General features: G+C 20.6%; 2 protein-coding genes across 2 annotated transcripts, besides 5 other annotated features; both read left to right on the top strand.

The window, feature by feature from the left end:
* Positions 1-303: 303 nt before the first annotated feature.
* On the top strand, positions 304-1,974 carry EHI_033560 (uncharacterized protein; the record flags this gene model as incomplete). Its single annotated transcript, XM_001913757.1, has 1 exon — positions 304-1,974. One exon carries the CDS (start codon positions 304-306, stop codon positions 1,972-1,974), a length of 1,671 nt encoding a protein of 556 aa, XP_001913792.1.
* Positions 1,975-3,322: 1,348 nt separating this feature from the next.
* Positions 3,323-3,463: a repeat region.
* Positions 3,464-4,002: 539 nt separating this feature from the next.
* On the top strand, positions 4,003-6,456 carry EHI_033550 (uncharacterized protein; the record flags this gene model as incomplete). Its single annotated transcript, XM_643816.1, has 1 exon — positions 4,003-6,456. The coding sequence occupies one exon, from the start codon at positions 4,003-4,005 to the stop codon at positions 6,454-6,456; it is 2,454 nt and encodes an 817-aa protein (XP_648908.1).
* Positions 6,457-9,861: 3,405 nt separating this feature from the next.
* Positions 9,862-10,390: a repeat region.
* Positions 10,391-10,539: 149 nt separating this feature from the next.
* Positions 10,540-11,159: a repeat region.
* Positions 11,013-11,632: a repeat region.
* Positions 11,558-14,189: a repeat region.
* The last annotated feature ends 4,523 nt before the right edge of the window (positions 14,190-18,712 follow it).

Below are 18,712 nucleotides of genomic sequence, written 5' to 3'. Positions count from 1 at the left end.
AAAATATATAAATTGAAACAACATTGGTGTTAATACAGTATGATAAAAATAACGACACAATCATGTTAACGAAATTGAAAATGAAAGAAAAGAAATAAAGAAATAAAGCTGATAAACCACGAAATTCGATAAAAATAAATAGAAATAACATTACATTAACACCGATAATGCTATTTTTATGATTATGAAATGATAAAATAAAAACAAAACAGTGAAAAACATCACTGGAATAAAATAGAAATAATAGTAATTCTTCATTCAACAGTATTTAAAGAAGATGAAAAAGCTATAAAATAACAAAACATGTTTGGAATTAAAGATAGAAAAAAATATGGAATGAAAATACCAGAAAAGTTTTGTGGAATAGCTGATGAATGTTTTTCTGGATGTAATAATCTTAGGCAAATTAATATACCATCAAATATTGAATCAATAGGAGACTCTTGTTTTTCGGAATGTACATCATTAACAACAATTAATATACCAACAAGTGTTAGTGAAATAGGAGATGAATGTTTTAGTAGATGTACATTATTAAAATCAATTACTATTCCATCAAGTATAAGTAAATTAGGATATGGATGTTTTTCGGAGTGTTCATCATTAACAACAATTAATATACCAACAAGTGTAATTGAAATAGAAAGGAGATGTTTTAATGAATGTAAGTCATTAAGAACAATTGCTATACCAACAAGTGTAGTTGAAATAGGAGACAATTGTTTTAATGAATGTAAAATATTAACATCAATTACGATACCAACAAGTGTAAGTAAAATAGGGGATGGTTGTTTTTCAGAATGTTCATCATTAAGAATAATTTCTATATCTACAAGTGTAATTGAAATAGGATATGGATGTTTTAATGAATGTTCATCATTAAAAACAATTAATATACCAACAAGTACAAGTAAAATAGGAGACAATTGCTTTGATGGATGTAAAACATTACAATCAATTGACATACCAACAAGTGTAAGTAAATTAGGAGATGGATGTTTTTCAGAATGTTCATCATTAGACTCAATTACTATACCAACAAGTATAAGTAAATTAGGAAATAATTGTTTTAGAGAGTGTTCATCATTACAATCAATTGACATACCAACAAGTGTAAGTAAAATAGGATATAATTGTTTTTCTGGATGTACAAGATTAAAAACGATTACTATATTCACAAGTGTTAGTAAAATAGGAAGTTCTTGTTTTTATGGATGCTCATCATTAACAACAATTAGTATAGAAGATGTAAAATATATAAGTGAAGAAAGAATATTTATGAATGAAGCAGTGTTAATTAGTATTGAAATACCAAAGAATTTAAAAACAATAAATGGAAAGAAGATTGAAAAGAAAGATATTAATGAATTTATTATTCCATCAACAATCACTAAAATAGGAAATGGTTGTTTTGAAGAATGTGAATCATTAAAATCAATTACTATACCAACAAGTGTTAGTGAATTAGGAAATGATTGTTTTGAAGAATGTGAATCATTAACAACAATTAATATACCAACAAGTGTTAGTGAACTAGGAGATAGTTGTTTTAGTTCTTGTTCATTATTAACGTCAATTAATATACCAACAAGCGTTAGTAAAATAGGAAATAGTTGTTTTTATGGATGTACAAGACTAAGAACGATTAATATACCAACAAATGTTAGTGAACTGGGAAATAGTTGTTTTGATGGATGTTCGTCATTAACATCAATTAATATTCCATCAAGTGTAATTGAAATAGGAGATTGGTGTTTTTCAGAATGTAAGTCATTAAGAACAATTACTATACCAACAAGTGTAATTGAAATAGGAGGGTGGTGTTTTAATGAATGTAAATCATTAACATCAATTAATATATCCACAAGTGTTATTGAAATAGGAGATAATTGTTTTGATGGATGTCCGAATGAGTTGAAAAAGAATGAGGTATTAAGAAAGATATATTATAAAGATGACTGTGTCATTGTTTAAGTGAAGGAAATTAACCTAAAATAATTGAATTTTAAAATAAGAAATAAAGAATAAAATAAGAAAAGAAAATAAAGATATAATAAAAATTAAGAAGAAAATAATAAAGAGAAATTATAAGAATATAAACAAAATAATAAAATAAATATACAAAATGAATATAAATGAAAAAAAAAGAATAACAATAATATAATCAAATAAATAATATAATAAGAAATAGAAATGAATTTTGTTTTATTAATCGTTTAAAATTGAAAATATAAAAAGAAATAAAGAAATGATTAACACATTGATAAATTAAATGAATAACATATTATTCCAATTCAATTAATATTATTTATTTTAAATATCATCATTTTTCATTATTCTTTTCATACAAAGAAAGACAAATAAAATAACATTAAAGAAATAATAAAATGGCAATATTTCATAACTAAAAAGTAGAAAAGAATAAACATAAAAAGAAAATATATAAAACAGATATATCAAGATATAAAGAAGTATTTATTAATTTATATGATATATACTCAAATAAAAAAAAAAATGATTGAAATAATTAATTCTATTTTTCAATTGAAATTCGTTGTATTTTGTGAATGAAGAAATAAACAAAGAAGAAAATCAAATAGAAACAATATAATATTATTTAAATAAGAATAAATGTATGATAATTGTTATTTAAATTAAAATTTGTTTATACATATGATTTAAAGTTCATTAAGCAATTTTAATATTGAAAAGAATAATTAAAAATAAGTGATAAACCAAATTCAAACATAAAGAAGTTAAATGATTTGTGTATGTTGCTGATAATCATTTTCACGAAGAATGTAATTAAATGATAATAAAAATTAAAGATAGTGATAATTGTACAAAGGTCTAAGATTAAAATAAGTTATACTAACAATAGTTTTAACGAAAAAAGAATTTCTGGTAACCGTCAACAATTTGTTAAAGTTATATCTGATACACTTCAATTAAAATACTTTTGAAATGTGTGTGTATATTATATGAATAGTTATCAAAAGAAGAATATTTTAAAAGATAAAAACAAAAAGAGTTGAATAAACTTATTAAACAAAAGAAAACACTGATATTCAATGTATTTTATACATTCACAATAAAATAAAAGATAAAACAAAAAGAGAAATTGAAAGAAAAAAATAATAAAAAGTGAATGTGATAGAATCAAGTTGTGATTATTGATGTTGTTAATTTCTTATCATTGAATATTCAAGATACACTTCCCACATATCTTCAAATTTTCTTTCGTTTAAACAATACTTAATCCACTTATTTCCATTGTTATTATTAAAATACATATGATGATAAAAATGAATGAAATGATTCATATAATGTTTAGTATAATGATTACTGTATCTCTGTCAATTCAATTATTACATATTTTACACACTCTTCTATCATTTATATTTATTTATTGATATATTTTTCTTTTTTGTTATTATTTTTAACATCTTTGTGACATTTCATGACTTTCATTTTTTAGTCGAAAGAAAAGAATTAAAAAATAAATTGAAAAGAATTGAAATAAAAATGACAATATTTTTATACATCACATTTATTACCCCTTCAATGTTATTATAATTTCAGCACAATGATGTTTGAAATGATGAAACAAAGAAATAGTATTAACAATAAAAATAAAAGAATAAATAAGAGAGAAAATAGAATGAAATAAGTCAATTGATTTTATCTATTTTTAATTTAAAGAAATTCAAGTCAACAAAAAATAGACAAAAAGGAATGATTAAGAAGCAATTATCAATGTATTTTTACAATGAAGAAAATTTTATTGTAACTTTATTTCATGAATATGCAATTGACGATAAAAAATATACCGAAATAAAAATAAATAAAACGAAGTGAAATATTAAAAACGGTGTTTAGTATCGAAACAAATGATGTTTATGAGAAATAACCAATCAGAAAAGAAGTACTACTTTTAAACAAATAACCTATTTTGACGAATGGTATGTATTTAAACAAGAAAATAAACTTATTAATCATTCAATGTCAAGAGTAGTAGTTAGATTTATTTTAAATGGACAATGCGTTGCAACTAAACCACTAAATTCACAAGACAAATTGAAAACAGCAAGAGAGAAAATAAAAGAAAAGATGTCTGACTCTCAATACTTTTTAACAAAAGACGGAGATATAATTGATAAGAATGATGAAGAGTGTTTTACTGTAGGAGATGTAATTGATGAAAAAAGAGTAATAAATATTAAAGGAATAGAAGATAAAAAAGAAGTAAGAATAAAGATAAATGATAAGATAATTACTACTATTGAAATGGATACTAAAACACCATTAAGTGATGTTAGAAAAATAGTTCAAAACATTCCAGATTCAGCATATTTCTATACACTTGACAATGATAAAATTGAAAGAAATACTGAAGAAGAATTTATAGTAGAAGACATAATAAATAATGATGAAATTATTCTTAAAGAAGAAAAAGAAAATATACCAGAAATCAATGATATAACAATTGGAATATGTTTGAATGGAAAACCAAAGATAAAAAAGCAATTCAACAAGAATATTTCTCTTTCAGATGTTAGAAAAGAAATTGAAAGACTACAACAAATTCCGAAAAGGTTTGAATTTGAAGATCAAGAAGGATTTAAAATATCAAGTGATGATGAACAATCTTTACAATTAACATCTATTTTGCATGATAACAAGATCAATATAACAACATTGACAGAAGACATAATAAATAATACATTAACTAATGTTTCACCCAATAAAACAACAACACAGTGCACTCCACTAATTAATAATTGTAACTATGGTTTCCAAAATACTTCACAAAATACTACAGATGTGTCTGAACCGAATGTTCCAATTGAAGGAAGTATAAGATTGGAAAGTCATGAAAATGGAAAATTGAAAATATATTTATATCCAAATCAACCATTTAATCAAAAAGATGAGAATGATGCAATTGGTATTCTAGTTGTTGGTCAAACAGGAAGTGGAAAAACTACATTATTGAATAGTTTTGTAAATGCATTATATGGAATAAAAATAACAGATGACTTTAGATATATAATTATAAATGAAGATAATTTAGAACAACGTAAAGATCAATCTAAAAGTCAAACAAGTCAAGTAACAATTTATAATATTAAAAGAACAAAAAGAACACCACCAATCAAAATAATAGATACACCAAGATTTGGAGATACAAGAGGAATTGCTTATGATATGGAAATTACTAAACAAATAAAAGAAGCATTTGAAAATAAAGTATTAGATTTAAATGCTATTTGTTTTGTTGCACAATCAAGTAATGTGAGGCTAACACTAAGTCAACAGTATATATTTGGGAATATTATCAACTTATTTGGGAAAGATGTTAAAAAGAATTTTATTGCAATGCTTACATTCTGTGATGGTAAAACACCACAAATTATAAATGCATTACAATCAAAAGAATGTATTTTCAGTACAATTATTCCAGAAATAGATGAACCGTGGTATTTAAAATTTAATAATTCAGCTATTTATGATGATAATACAGAAGATGAATTTACACAAATGTTTTGGAAATTAGGAATGAAGAATTTTGATGATTTTATATCAAAATTACTAAAACTACCAAGAAAATCATTAGAGAAATCAAGAGAAGTGTTGAAGAGAAGAGAGCGTATTAAGGCACGAATTGAAGACTTAAAAACAACATTAAATAGTCAGTTGGCAAAAATGAACGAAATAAAACAGATCTACAAACAATTGGATGAAAATCGAGAAAAAGTTAAAAAAAATGAAAACTTTACTTTAACTACACAAGTAGAAGTACAAAAAAAGGTTGACTTACAACCAGGAGTATATGCAACAAATTGTAATAAATGTCATAAAACATGTCATCATCCATGTCATGTTCCATTTTTTATTTCAGCATTTACAAACAGATTTTGTACATGCATTGAAAACAAACGTTGTACAACATGTGGTTGTCATCATACAGAACATATAAACTCTGGATATAGATATGAGAATTTAATAGAGACAAAAGAAGAAACATTAGAAGATGTGTATAAAAGATATAGTGAAGGTAAACAAGGTATGGCTAGTGCAGAGAGTATGTTAATAAGGTTAGAAGAAGACTATTATAAAATTCGAATGGAATGTTATGACCAACAACAAGAAATTATTGATTGTGTTAATACATTATCTGAAATTGCATTAAATAAGAAAGTGACGAGTTCAAATGAATATTTAGACATGTTGATTAAAACAGAAATTGAAGAAAAGAAACAAGGATATGAAGCAAGAGTTGAAGGATATAAAGAACTTAAAAAAACGAATGAAATGATAGAAGATATTATGAAAAATTCAACAACAAAAAAGAGTAAAGAAGAAATTAATGCAGAAGTTAAAAGAAGAATGAAAGAAGAAGAAAAAAAAACAAGAGTTAAAACAATGAGACTTTTTCTTGGTAAAACCAAATAACTAAAAGAAATGAAAGTTTTAATTAACTGGTTTTAAAAACAATTTTTTTTAATTAAGGAATAAAATTGATAATTAATATTCATTATTCTCCATTGACAATACCAAACTATTTTGTTTTCAATCAAATTCACTCAATATGTTTGAATGAATAGAATAAATCAAATCAACCATCTTGTTGTTAAATACATTGTTTTAATATCACTAATAATGTCATTTTCAAAAGTTCACCATTTAATTAACTCTGCTTTTGATTGATATATCTTTCATTATATTTGTATAGTGAATATCATTTTTATTCTTTATTATTAGTTTTCTTTATTACCATTTCATAATATTTCTTCTAATTATTTTGTTTATAACTATAAATCAAATTATTTGTTTCTTTTATCTGATTTTATTCTTTTTTTCTCAGTCTTCTCAGTATTTCTTTATTTTTCTTTATTTTATCCATTCTTATAAACTTTCTATTTCTTCTTTCTATTATGTCTTTTATATTTATGTTTTATGTCTTTAGGCTATGTTATTTTTTCGTACATTATTTGATTAATTGTATCTCAATCATCAATGAATAATATAAAAATTGAAATGAAACATCTTAAAAGTAATTGTAAAAGAACTAAATTTGAAATTGTCTTTCAATGTGATGAATCAACAATGAAAATGATGTTTTAATGAATGTGTGAGACAAAATAGCAATTCAAATTATTCTCTTATTATTTTGTTGATAATTCATTATGTTAATTGATTGTTTCACAAATAAATACATCAAGAAGGACATCATCCGAAACAATCATCAAAAGATGAAATATTTCATTTGTTTGTGTTTTTATTGTATATTGAAATACATAATGAAATAAAAATACTATAAAACACTTGAATAATCATGATTGAAAAGAAATGTGTAAAATAATATGTTCAGAACATGATTTAAAATAATGTGTTAATTAATGAAACATATAAAATTGAATATATTAAATGAAATTATAAAAGTAATGAATGAGAAGTAAGAGAAGTTGTTGAAGATAGAAATAAAATTAATTAAGAAAGAAATTGACAAAAAGACATCTTATATTTCATTGATATTGATTTAATAAATTATTCTCTCAAAAATATCTCTAAATCAATCAGAATCAATAAATGTTATATAATCATGATGATAATAAAATACAATTTCATTTTTCTTAATTAAAAGAATTCAAAAATAAACAATAAATGACAAATTAATTACAATAATGCCAATTGAAATTATATGTTAAACATCATTTATAAAGATAGACAGACATTTATATATATATATTTAATTTTTTTGTGTAAAACATAAATCAAACTAAACAACAAATATATAAAATCAAGTAATGTGTTTGTTATAATGTTTTATTTATAGAAGAAATAGAAAATAGAAATGTTGTTATTTAATAATATCAATAATACTAATTTTACAAAATTACTAATGAAAGATATCGAAATAATTTAAATTAAACAATGAAGCAGTGTTGTTAAAGACATTTTTATTTAATAATTAATGATAAAAAAGTGAATTAAGGTAGTTTATGATACTTTCTTTCTATCTATCATTTTACATATTTCATTTCAATATATTATAATACTCTTCTTTGAACAACGATAAAATAAATGTCATAGTATTCAAATGAATGAAAAAATAAAGAATAACGTAGAAATGAATATTCAAAAAAATGAGATGGAAAATGATAAATAAATACAAATCAAAAAGAAAATAATCAATGTTTTGATTATTATGAATAATAAGAATAAGATATTCAATGTTAAAAATAAGAATAATATTCAATGAAATATTGTTAAATTGAAATAAACAGAAAATTCAAATATAATCACATTATTTTAAATATTGATAATAATGAAGAAACAAATAGATATTACTCATTTAGAATATGAAGTTATAGATGAATAAAATAAATGTCAATGAATTTGTTGATATTGATTGATTTAATATGTATAAAATTTACTACAAATTTCATCAACAAGTAATGATACAATAATTTATAATTTCATTAATAATAGAAACGATGAATAATAATGAAGAATCAATATAAATTTAATTAAATTCTTTTTTTAATAAATAGCAATATTAATCAATTTATAATGATAATTATGAAATGAAACAAAGATAATTTGATAAAAATAGCAAAGAAAAAATGCATCTAAATAATTTACAAAAATGAAAAAAAGATGCAAAATAATTTGCATCCATAGAATTTTCCATTTATTATATTTTGCTCGTAAAATAAATAAAAAATATGATAAATACAGAATACGTAAATATTTATGTTTATATTTTATAATCATTTTGTATGAAATATTAATGAAATAGATGATTTGATGAATCATATTTAATTATTTTTATTCTTTTTATTCTTTTATTTATATGTTATTTTTATATATTTATTTTTATATATTTATTTTTATATTTATATTATTTATATCATTGTATTCTTCTTATTATCTCTATATTATTATATTATTATATTATTCTTATTTTATGTTTTTATGTTTATATTATTTAGATTTTCTTATTGTTATTCTTTTCTATTTAGATGTATTTGTTTATTTGAATATTCATCTTATTCATCTTTTATATTATTATCATTTATATCTATTTTCAATTTATATTTATTCTCTTTTGATTTATATTAATATTAATTTTATCTTTTATACTTTCAATTTATTATTATATCATTTATTATCATTTCTCGTTTTATTTATCATTTATTCTTATTATTCTTTTGTTTTTATATTCTATATCATATATTCATATCATTTTCATTTATATTTTATCACTTATTATATATTATAATAATAACATAACACATATGATTGAATATATAATAAACATCATAATGAAATTATACATATAAATAATAAACATAAAAATAGTAAAATATTTTTCATTAATAAAATAATATTAATTATTTTACAACATTAAATTAGACACTTTTATTTCATATTTCTAATTTTTAAAATAAAAATACACTTTTTATTTCTTCTTTTCTTCTTTTATTATCTCTTTGTGATTTATTATTTTTATATTATTTTTATATTCTCTATTTTCTACTTTTATTCTTTCTTCATCTTCTTCTACTTCTTAATTTATTTTTATTCTTTTATATCATTCATTCTCTTCTTTTTCAATTATTTGCTTTTTTCGTTGCCAATATAATTCAATAAAATATTCTTCTAAGTATCGCATAAATATAACTTCAATACAAGAATATAAATAAATGTCTTTTATATTTAGTTTGTTATAATATACTTTTATGTGTCTTTGTGATCTTATTATTCAATAATTATTTCATCTTTTTAATCTTTTAATTTCTTCTTTTCATTTTAGTTTATTATCATTATATTTTAACATCATTACAATTAAAAAGATTCAATATGCGAGACACAACAAATATTATGAAAACAAATAACAAAAGAAAGAGAAATTCATACCAGCCAAGAAATATAAATGATAGAAAAATGAATGAATAAGTATTATCTGTATTGACAGAAATACTTCATTTATATCATTAATAACTACAATAATCATAACCATAACTATCATCAAATCAATTACATCAATAGTTATATGATTCATTTCACACATTAATTCAATCATAGTCATCATCATAAATATTTTAACAACATTTTCAATCAAAACAGATATTATCAAAATATAAATAAATATCATAATAACACTCAAAGAATGTATAAACAATATCAAAATAAAACTCAAAACAGAAATAAAAGAAAAGAAATGATAAAAATACAAAATCAAGAATAATAGAAAAGACTCTTTGAATAAGAAATTAAAATCATTGCACAACAAGAAATATATGAAATTAAGAAAAATAAGAGTAAAGAATATACATTATCAACAATATGGTGAAGATGGTATTTTCTTGAATGAGAAAAAGAAGTTGAAAAGAAGAAGATGATAAACAAAAGAGTCTAATTGAATAGATGATAAAATAATAAATGATTAAAGAAGATAAATAAGAGAAAGATATTTGAAGAATAAGAGAATAGATATGAAGAAGAGGAAAATGCAAATAAAATAATAAAATAATAAAGAAATAGAGAAAATAAAGAAGAGAATAGAAAAAGAACAAAATTATTAATAAATTAACGAAAAGATTGTGGTATTAAAGAAGAAATAAGAGAATGAGATAAACAATTATGTGATAGAAGTATTTAAATAACATGGTTACTCTGAAAAGAAAGTATCAGAAGTAAACAATCCATCACAATAATTATACTTCAGGAAATATAAAATATCTAAATTAGAAAATGAAAACACACCAGAATAAAGATGAAGTAAATTTGAGTATAACATACTCATCTGAAACGCAAATATGAATAACATTTCAATTAATGTTGTAATAGTTAGTGTAATAACAACAAGTGAAGATGAATTTCAAAAAGAAAGTTAACGAAGAAATCCAATAAAGAGATGAAAGTCAACATAAGAAAATAACCACATTTTTATTAGAATATCAAAACACAATTGAATAAAAAGAAGAAAATTTAACAAATTATAAATGATTTTCATTACGATTATTTGAAAGAAAAATAAAGTAACAAGTAAAAAATCAATAGAAAGATTAATACAAGAAAATGAAAATAAATGAGAATAAGAATATATTCAAAATAAAAAGAGAAATAAATATAAGAAAAGAATAAAACAATAATAACAAGTAATGAATTATAAGAATAAAAAGAATAAGAATGATAACGAAGAAATGAAAGAATATGAAGATGTATATTTCATTAATTATTATGACATTGTAATAAATTACATCATTTCATTAATATCATCTTTCTATTTCTTTTATTATTCATTATATTGTTGTTTATTATATTTATATTCATATTGTAGTTTCAACCATTATCATCATTAATATTAATAAACATGAAAGAAGTCAAAGAAATATAGAAAGAATAATATATTCAAAATATGTAGATTAAGTAAATTGTTCATTATTAATCAATATTTGAAATTAAAATAACTATTACATTTTATGAATGATAATATATCATAATAAAAACAAATGAATAAATTACTACAAATACACACAAAAATGAAAAGAATAAGATGAAATATAAAATGATAAAATATGCAAAGAGATAACATATAAATAAATCTTAAGAAGATGAATATCAAATAATATATCTTTTATTAATTTCTTTATTTGAATATATCAATTTATTATTACATTATTTTACTTAAATATTAATTTATATATTGTATTAATTGAATATATAATTGTTAATAGAATATGAATAATAATTCTTATTCAATTATATTATCCTATTAATTCATTACTATTGATAAAATACATACAATTAGTTAAATACATTGTTTTGTTTAAATATTTAGAATATCAAATAATTTATTTGTTGAATTTATTTAATGTTTGCTATGTAATTTTAATGAATTTAATATCCATTTCATCAATGTCATTATTATATGAAATGAAATAAATTAGAAAATCAAATTACAGAATGTTACATTGTTTAATTTGTCTGTTAAAAGTGTACACATCAATATTAAAAATGAAAATAGAAAATCAAATTGATGTTAAATCAAATTGAAAAACAATTATCATTAAATCAAATTGGATGTAAGAAATACACATATCATCAAAAGAAGGATTATTATACAATACTATAATCAATCAATTATTAATAAAGGCTAAATGGAAGTTGGTAGAAACATATTATGACGTCTCCAAAGCATATGATAGTATTAATCATCAATGGATTAAATAATGTTTAATATATTTTAATATCAAACTAGCAGTAATTAATAGTATATTATATATATTAAATAATACATATCTTAATTTATATTACAATCAAGAAAGTGTAGGTATGATTAATGTAGAAAGAGGAATAATACAAGGTGACAGCCTATCTCCACTTTTATTTGTATTATCTATTGATGTAATATCTAAATATTTAGATAAACAAATAAGCAAATTAAATATTAAAATGAATTGAGAAGAAAAACAAGTCCAGTTAAATCACATATATTATATGGATGATTTAAAGATAATGAATAATAGCCTCGATGAAATGGAAAAAGCACACAAATTAACTAAAGAAATATTTAATTGAATAGGATTAAAAATTAATGTAGAAAAGAGTGTGATAATGAATAATATTAATAGTCAAATAAATGGAGAATTAGCTGAATTACCAAGAGTATATAATGATAATCATTATAAATATCTTGGTATTGAAATATGAGATAAAGTAAATATTAATAAATATTGTACAAGAATATTAAATGATGTATCTTCTATTTTATCATCACTAAACACTATGAAATACAGCAGCCTCAATACAATAAGAAAGATTAATAGTGATATAATCTCCAAATTAAGATATGGATTTAGTATTGTCAAATATAAACTAGGAGAATTGGAGAAGATAGATAAACAAATAAGAAATTCATTGATACAACTCCAATTATACAGTAGAAATATCCCAAAAAGTAGATTATATGTTAAAATAAATGAAATGGGATTAGGAATAATGTCAGCAAGAGATGAATGTGGTAAATAATTATTAAGAATATATTTAAAATATAAATATCAAACACAGGAATAGGAGAAATGATAGAAATAATAAAAGAAAGTTCAAATGGAATAATTAAAAGAATGAAGAAAGCATTTGGTAAGAAGATTAATTTTAATGAATTAATGAATATAATAGAATTAAATGAAAGAAAGCACAATGTAAAGAAAATATTTGAATTGGTAAATAATGAATTAAATGAAAGATATTTAAGTGAATGGAAAGAAAAGAAATGTGGAGAATATATAAGATGTGCAAATGGCACTTTCAATGATAAGAAATTAACAGTAGCAACATGGAAGTCATTAAACATAAAAAGAAATGCATTCCTCCAAATAGTAAAAATGCAAGAAGGAGTAACTATGACAGGAAATATTAAATCTAAAATACTCCAAAATGAGGCATTAAAATATTGTAAACATTTTCATAAAACAATAGCATCTATTAGTCATATATTGTTAGGATGTCCTGTAATGAAAAAGAATCAAATATTAAAACATGATTATGTTTGTAAACAAATATTTAAACAGATATTAATTACATATTTTAATGAATTTGATGCAATTGATTTTAATAATCACCCAAAATGTATTAATAATGATGAAATGGTCATAACTTACAATATTGATTTATTTGTTAGTGACCATTCTTTCCATGCTAGAAGATAAGCTATATAATATTATCAAAATATGAAAGAAAAGAAAGGATATATTAATGATGTTGTTATATGTCAAGATAATAATTTAGAATTAAATTATATTCACAAAATAAATAAATACAAAGAATTCAAATAGAAAATAAGAAATAATAGAGAAATAATATATGTAGAAATAATATCTGTTATATTATCAATAAATGGATTAATACACAAAGAGTCAGCAAGAAGATTAAAAACACTAAAATTACAATTACACTTCCCCAAAATCCTACGAACAATAATAATAAAAAATATGAAAGACTTAATATTTTACACATTCAATTCTGGAAGCACATTAGAAGAAGAACAATCTAATGCGAGCATGCTAGAAATGACCTCTATTACACCAATAGAGCATATTGAAGAAACTGAAATAATCACTTCTCAATAATCATAATATTCAATTGTGGATATATCTATTAATTGATCTTTTTTTATTATTTGTTTTTTAAATTTTTTGTAGTGTTTCATGTAATGAATCTTTTTTGAAAAAAAGAAAATAGTAAAAAATAATAATATAGAAAATAATAATAATAAAATAGTAAAAGAATAATAACTAGGGTTATAAAATGGTATTTAAACTCAAAAAGAAGAAAGAAAAAATAAAATAAACTCAAAAGTAATATATTTTTGCCAAAACATTTTATAATGGTTGGTAAAAAAGTATTACAAGAAAATAGATATGGAAAAAGGTAGTATTCTAGAAATATTACTTTAATAGTATCTAACAGAATAAGAAATAAGAAAAATTAAAATAATAAATAATGAAGAAATGAAGAAATGAATAAAAATAAAGAAAATATTAATATATTAAATTTATTTCATTATTTATTATTTTGATAAAATGATATTTCATATTTATCTTCAACATATTGAATAAATCAATACTTTTTGATATTGTTGTTTTTCTTTTTATTTATTCTTTTCTATCATTTTATTTATTCTTCTTTTCAATTGTATTAAAACTCATAAATATTATGTCGGAAATATCACAAACATTAAATAAATGAATATTTTAAACCACAAATTCCCTTCTAATATAGATATTATCTTTATTAAGATAATTCAAATTCATTATCACATGATAAATAAAATATATTCAATCAAACTCAATCGTTTTAATTAATATAAATCTCTCTATATTTTTCTACTTCTTCAATCTTCTTTATCATTTCTTCATTTTTTCTCTTTATCTTCTTCTCTTCTTTCTTTTGTTTTTTCTTATTTTATCTTTTATTCTTAATTCTTTTTCAATTGTTTTGTTTATTCTCATATTATTATTGATTAAATATTCTTCTTTCAGTAGTGTAGTTATGATTATACTAATACTTTTATATTTATTATAAGTGTGTTTTAAATGAGAATTGATCATCACATTTATAATCAAAATAATTATTATAACATAATTATTGAATATTATTTGTTTGATAATGACTAATTATATCTATAATACTGACAAATAAATCTATTTGTTTGTGTAAATTATTTCTAAGTGATTTTCATTGTGTGTTGTCTTGTAGAAATAGATTTTTAATAAACAAATGAATTAACTCAATGAAATAATACAAATAAAATGGTTATTTCTCTTTCTTTCTTATTTATTTTATTATTAATTAAAAATACCATCATTAGATGTGAATATTTCAAATGAAATAAAATAAATCAACATTGAATTATCTCCATTTTTATTTCACCATTTCATTCATTGGCAGATGAACGAAATGGCTGTTCATATTCTTCATTGATTTGTTTTTATTCTTTTTTAGTTCATTTTCAATTAATTCCAGATTGAATCATTTCATTTCAATTACTATGATTCGTTTTGGTGTGAAATAATATTTTCCACAAAGTGCATTTGATATTCCTTCATATTCAAATGAATGTTGTTTACAATATGATTTTGTTTTATCATTTTCTTTATACATAATAATACCATCTAATCCAAATGCAAAAATAATTATTTGATTGATTATATAATTTAAATGCATATCGTTTATCTTCAATATCAAATTTCTTCATTTCATATATTCTTCCTTTTGAATCTAATGAAAATACAAATGATTTTGAATCATATATCCTACTAACTTTATCAATTTTCTCACTAACATATCCTCCAAATTTATTTCCTTCTTCATCTTCAATAATAATTATTATATGTTCTTTCTTCCATATTCTTTGATCAAATAATGATGTATTAACACTCCAACCATCGATATATGAATCAAATAGTATATTATTTATTCTTTTTTCTGTCAATTCTTCTAGTTGTTTGATTATTTCTTTTGTTTTGTCATTTGATTTGTTATTTGATGTTGATTGTGTTATTCTCATTTTTGTTGATTTTTTAGTTTTTCTTTTTATTTTTTTGTTATTTTATTCCATCTCATATTTATTATTAAGTTCTTATTTTTCTTTTTAATTTATTCATTTCATTCTTTCTATCATCTTCTCATTTTCATTTTATTCATTTATTTGTTATTTATTATTTCTTTATTTCTTAATGTTATATTCTTCTTTTTATTTCTTCGTTTATTTTCATATTCAATGATTAGATAAATGAATTAATTCATATTTGAAATGATGCAAATGATTGAATATTGCAAAATAATAATTTATTCATAACTACACTTCATTCATTTAAACATATTAATTATTCATTGTAATGATTTGATTCATTATTATCAAAAATAAGATGAAAAACAAATCAAATTAAAATAAAGAATAAAGGAATGAAAATAATTAACATAAAATACAATGAAATTATATTAATTAATTCCATATTACTCATATATTTGTTTATTATTATTTCTCTTATTATTCTGTTGTTTTATCTTCTATTATTTATATTGTTTATTTTTCATGTTATTATTCATTCTATTTCATTATGTTGTTATTTTCTATCATAATACAGTTAATATGTTAAATAAATATGTTAAAATTGTTATTATAATGAAATAAAATAAAATAATAATACAATTAATAAGATGAATAAATAATAAATCATAATCTAAATGTGTTTATAACAATTTCTATACAACACCTTTTAACATACTAAATGATATGAAATGTTTCTTTATTTGGAATATGTTTTAAATATTATGTGATGTTCTTTGAATTTTATTCTTTATACAATCATTCAGTTACATAAATTAATGATAAAAATAACATATAATACAAACTAAATGAGAATGATGATGAAATAATCCATGAAATAAAGAAAGATAAATACAAAAAGAAATAAAAAGAATAAGAAAGAATGAAATAATAAATATTAATAAGAAAATAAATAAGAAATAAATAATAAGAAGTGATATGATAATGATAAAATATGAAAGTGAATATGATAAAGAAAATAATAAAAAGAATAAATTAAATAACAATTGATTGAATAAAAACTTAAAAAATGAAATAATATATCATAGAATAAATACTTCTAGAAAAAAAGAAAGGATAATAAAAGAATAAAGAAGAATAAGAAATAAGAATAACTAAATGAAATGAACATAATGAAAGATAAATAAAAATGAAAATAATAAAATAAACAACTAAATAATGAATGAAATAATGTTATATTTATAATAACTAATAAAAATATTAAATAAATATTAAATACAATTTTATTTATTGTATAATCGTTATAACCATTTGTTGTTTAATATTATGATACTATCTATATTTATTATTCTATTCTTTATACATTTCTTCTTATTATTATTATGTTTATTTTTTATTATTTTATATTTTTATCATAAATATTTTAAATAATTTATTCAATTATATTTATTTCTATTCTTTATCTTCTACTCTTGCTATTCTCTTTTCTTGTTTTTTATATTATCACTTTTATCTTCTATGAGTTGTTTATTTTCTTTATTACTTTCTTCAACTTCATTTTCAATTTATATCCCTTTTCATTGTAACATGTTTCGATTATGTGAATTCCATACACTCGGATCATGAACTCGAGGTAATAATTTATTTGGATAGTTGTTCATGATATTTCTCTGTGGTATATCATGAAGCTTTCTTAATGTTTCCTTAAGTAATAAATACAAAAAACAACTTCAAACTACTTTTAATTTCTTCATTCATTTGATCACCACATTAATCATTTGAATGTCCTTTTTATTTCGTATTACTTTTCTATTTAGATTCTACTCTTAGAAATGGTCATCTCATCAGATGCTTTTCATTATTATCCTTTCACATTACTTTGTTTAATTTCCTAATTACATGTTTTTGATTTCTTTTTATATTTCTTTATTCATCTCCTCTATATGTTTGATAGTGTCTCTTAACTTTCTCTTGCTTATTTCTTCCTATTTTATATTCCCTGTTTTGTACTTCTTCATTTCTACTTTCACTTCTTTTAATTACTAGATTCTTCTTTCTTAATTAAGTCTTTCATCTCTTACTTTATACTTAATGTATTCATATATGTATTATGATTTCTTGTTTGAAGTTCTGTTCTTTTTTTCTTTAAATATCTTCTTTCCTTTCTTATCAAATTTTATTTATAACAAAATTGTGTTTCTTGGGATTATTTCAGTCTTTTAATATTTTAAATTTGGTAAACAAAAATATGAAATGCCTACTACCAAAAATCTTTGAAAATTAGTTTGGTATATTCTAAAATTATCATAAACCATTGAACAAAATACTTATTCTTTTGTTTCTATTTCATCTTTCTTACTCTTTTATTAATTATTCTTATATTCTATTATTAATTTGTGTTTGTCAAGAAGAATAAAAAAAGACCAAAATAAAATAATCAATTCAATCATTTTCAATTAAATTCTTTGATTGAACATAATAAAAATGTATAGTATTACTTTTATTTTAGTACTTCATACTAACATATTAATATTCGAATATATTTATAATTATACTTTAATTATGTTTTGATTTCTTTTAATAAATACAAACTACCATTAAAAATTATCAATAATCATTATACAA

This window comes from Entamoeba histolytica, genomic scaffold (assembly GCF_000208925.1).
Source record: "Entamoeba histolytica HM-1:IMSS scf_1104750516771 genomic scaffold, whole genome shotgun sequence".
NCBI lineage: Eukaryota > Evosea > Mastigamoebida > Endamoebidae > Entamoeba > Entamoeba histolytica.
Note: the sequence above shows the minus strand (reverse complement) of the source record. Positions and strands in the feature narration are given on the sequence as shown.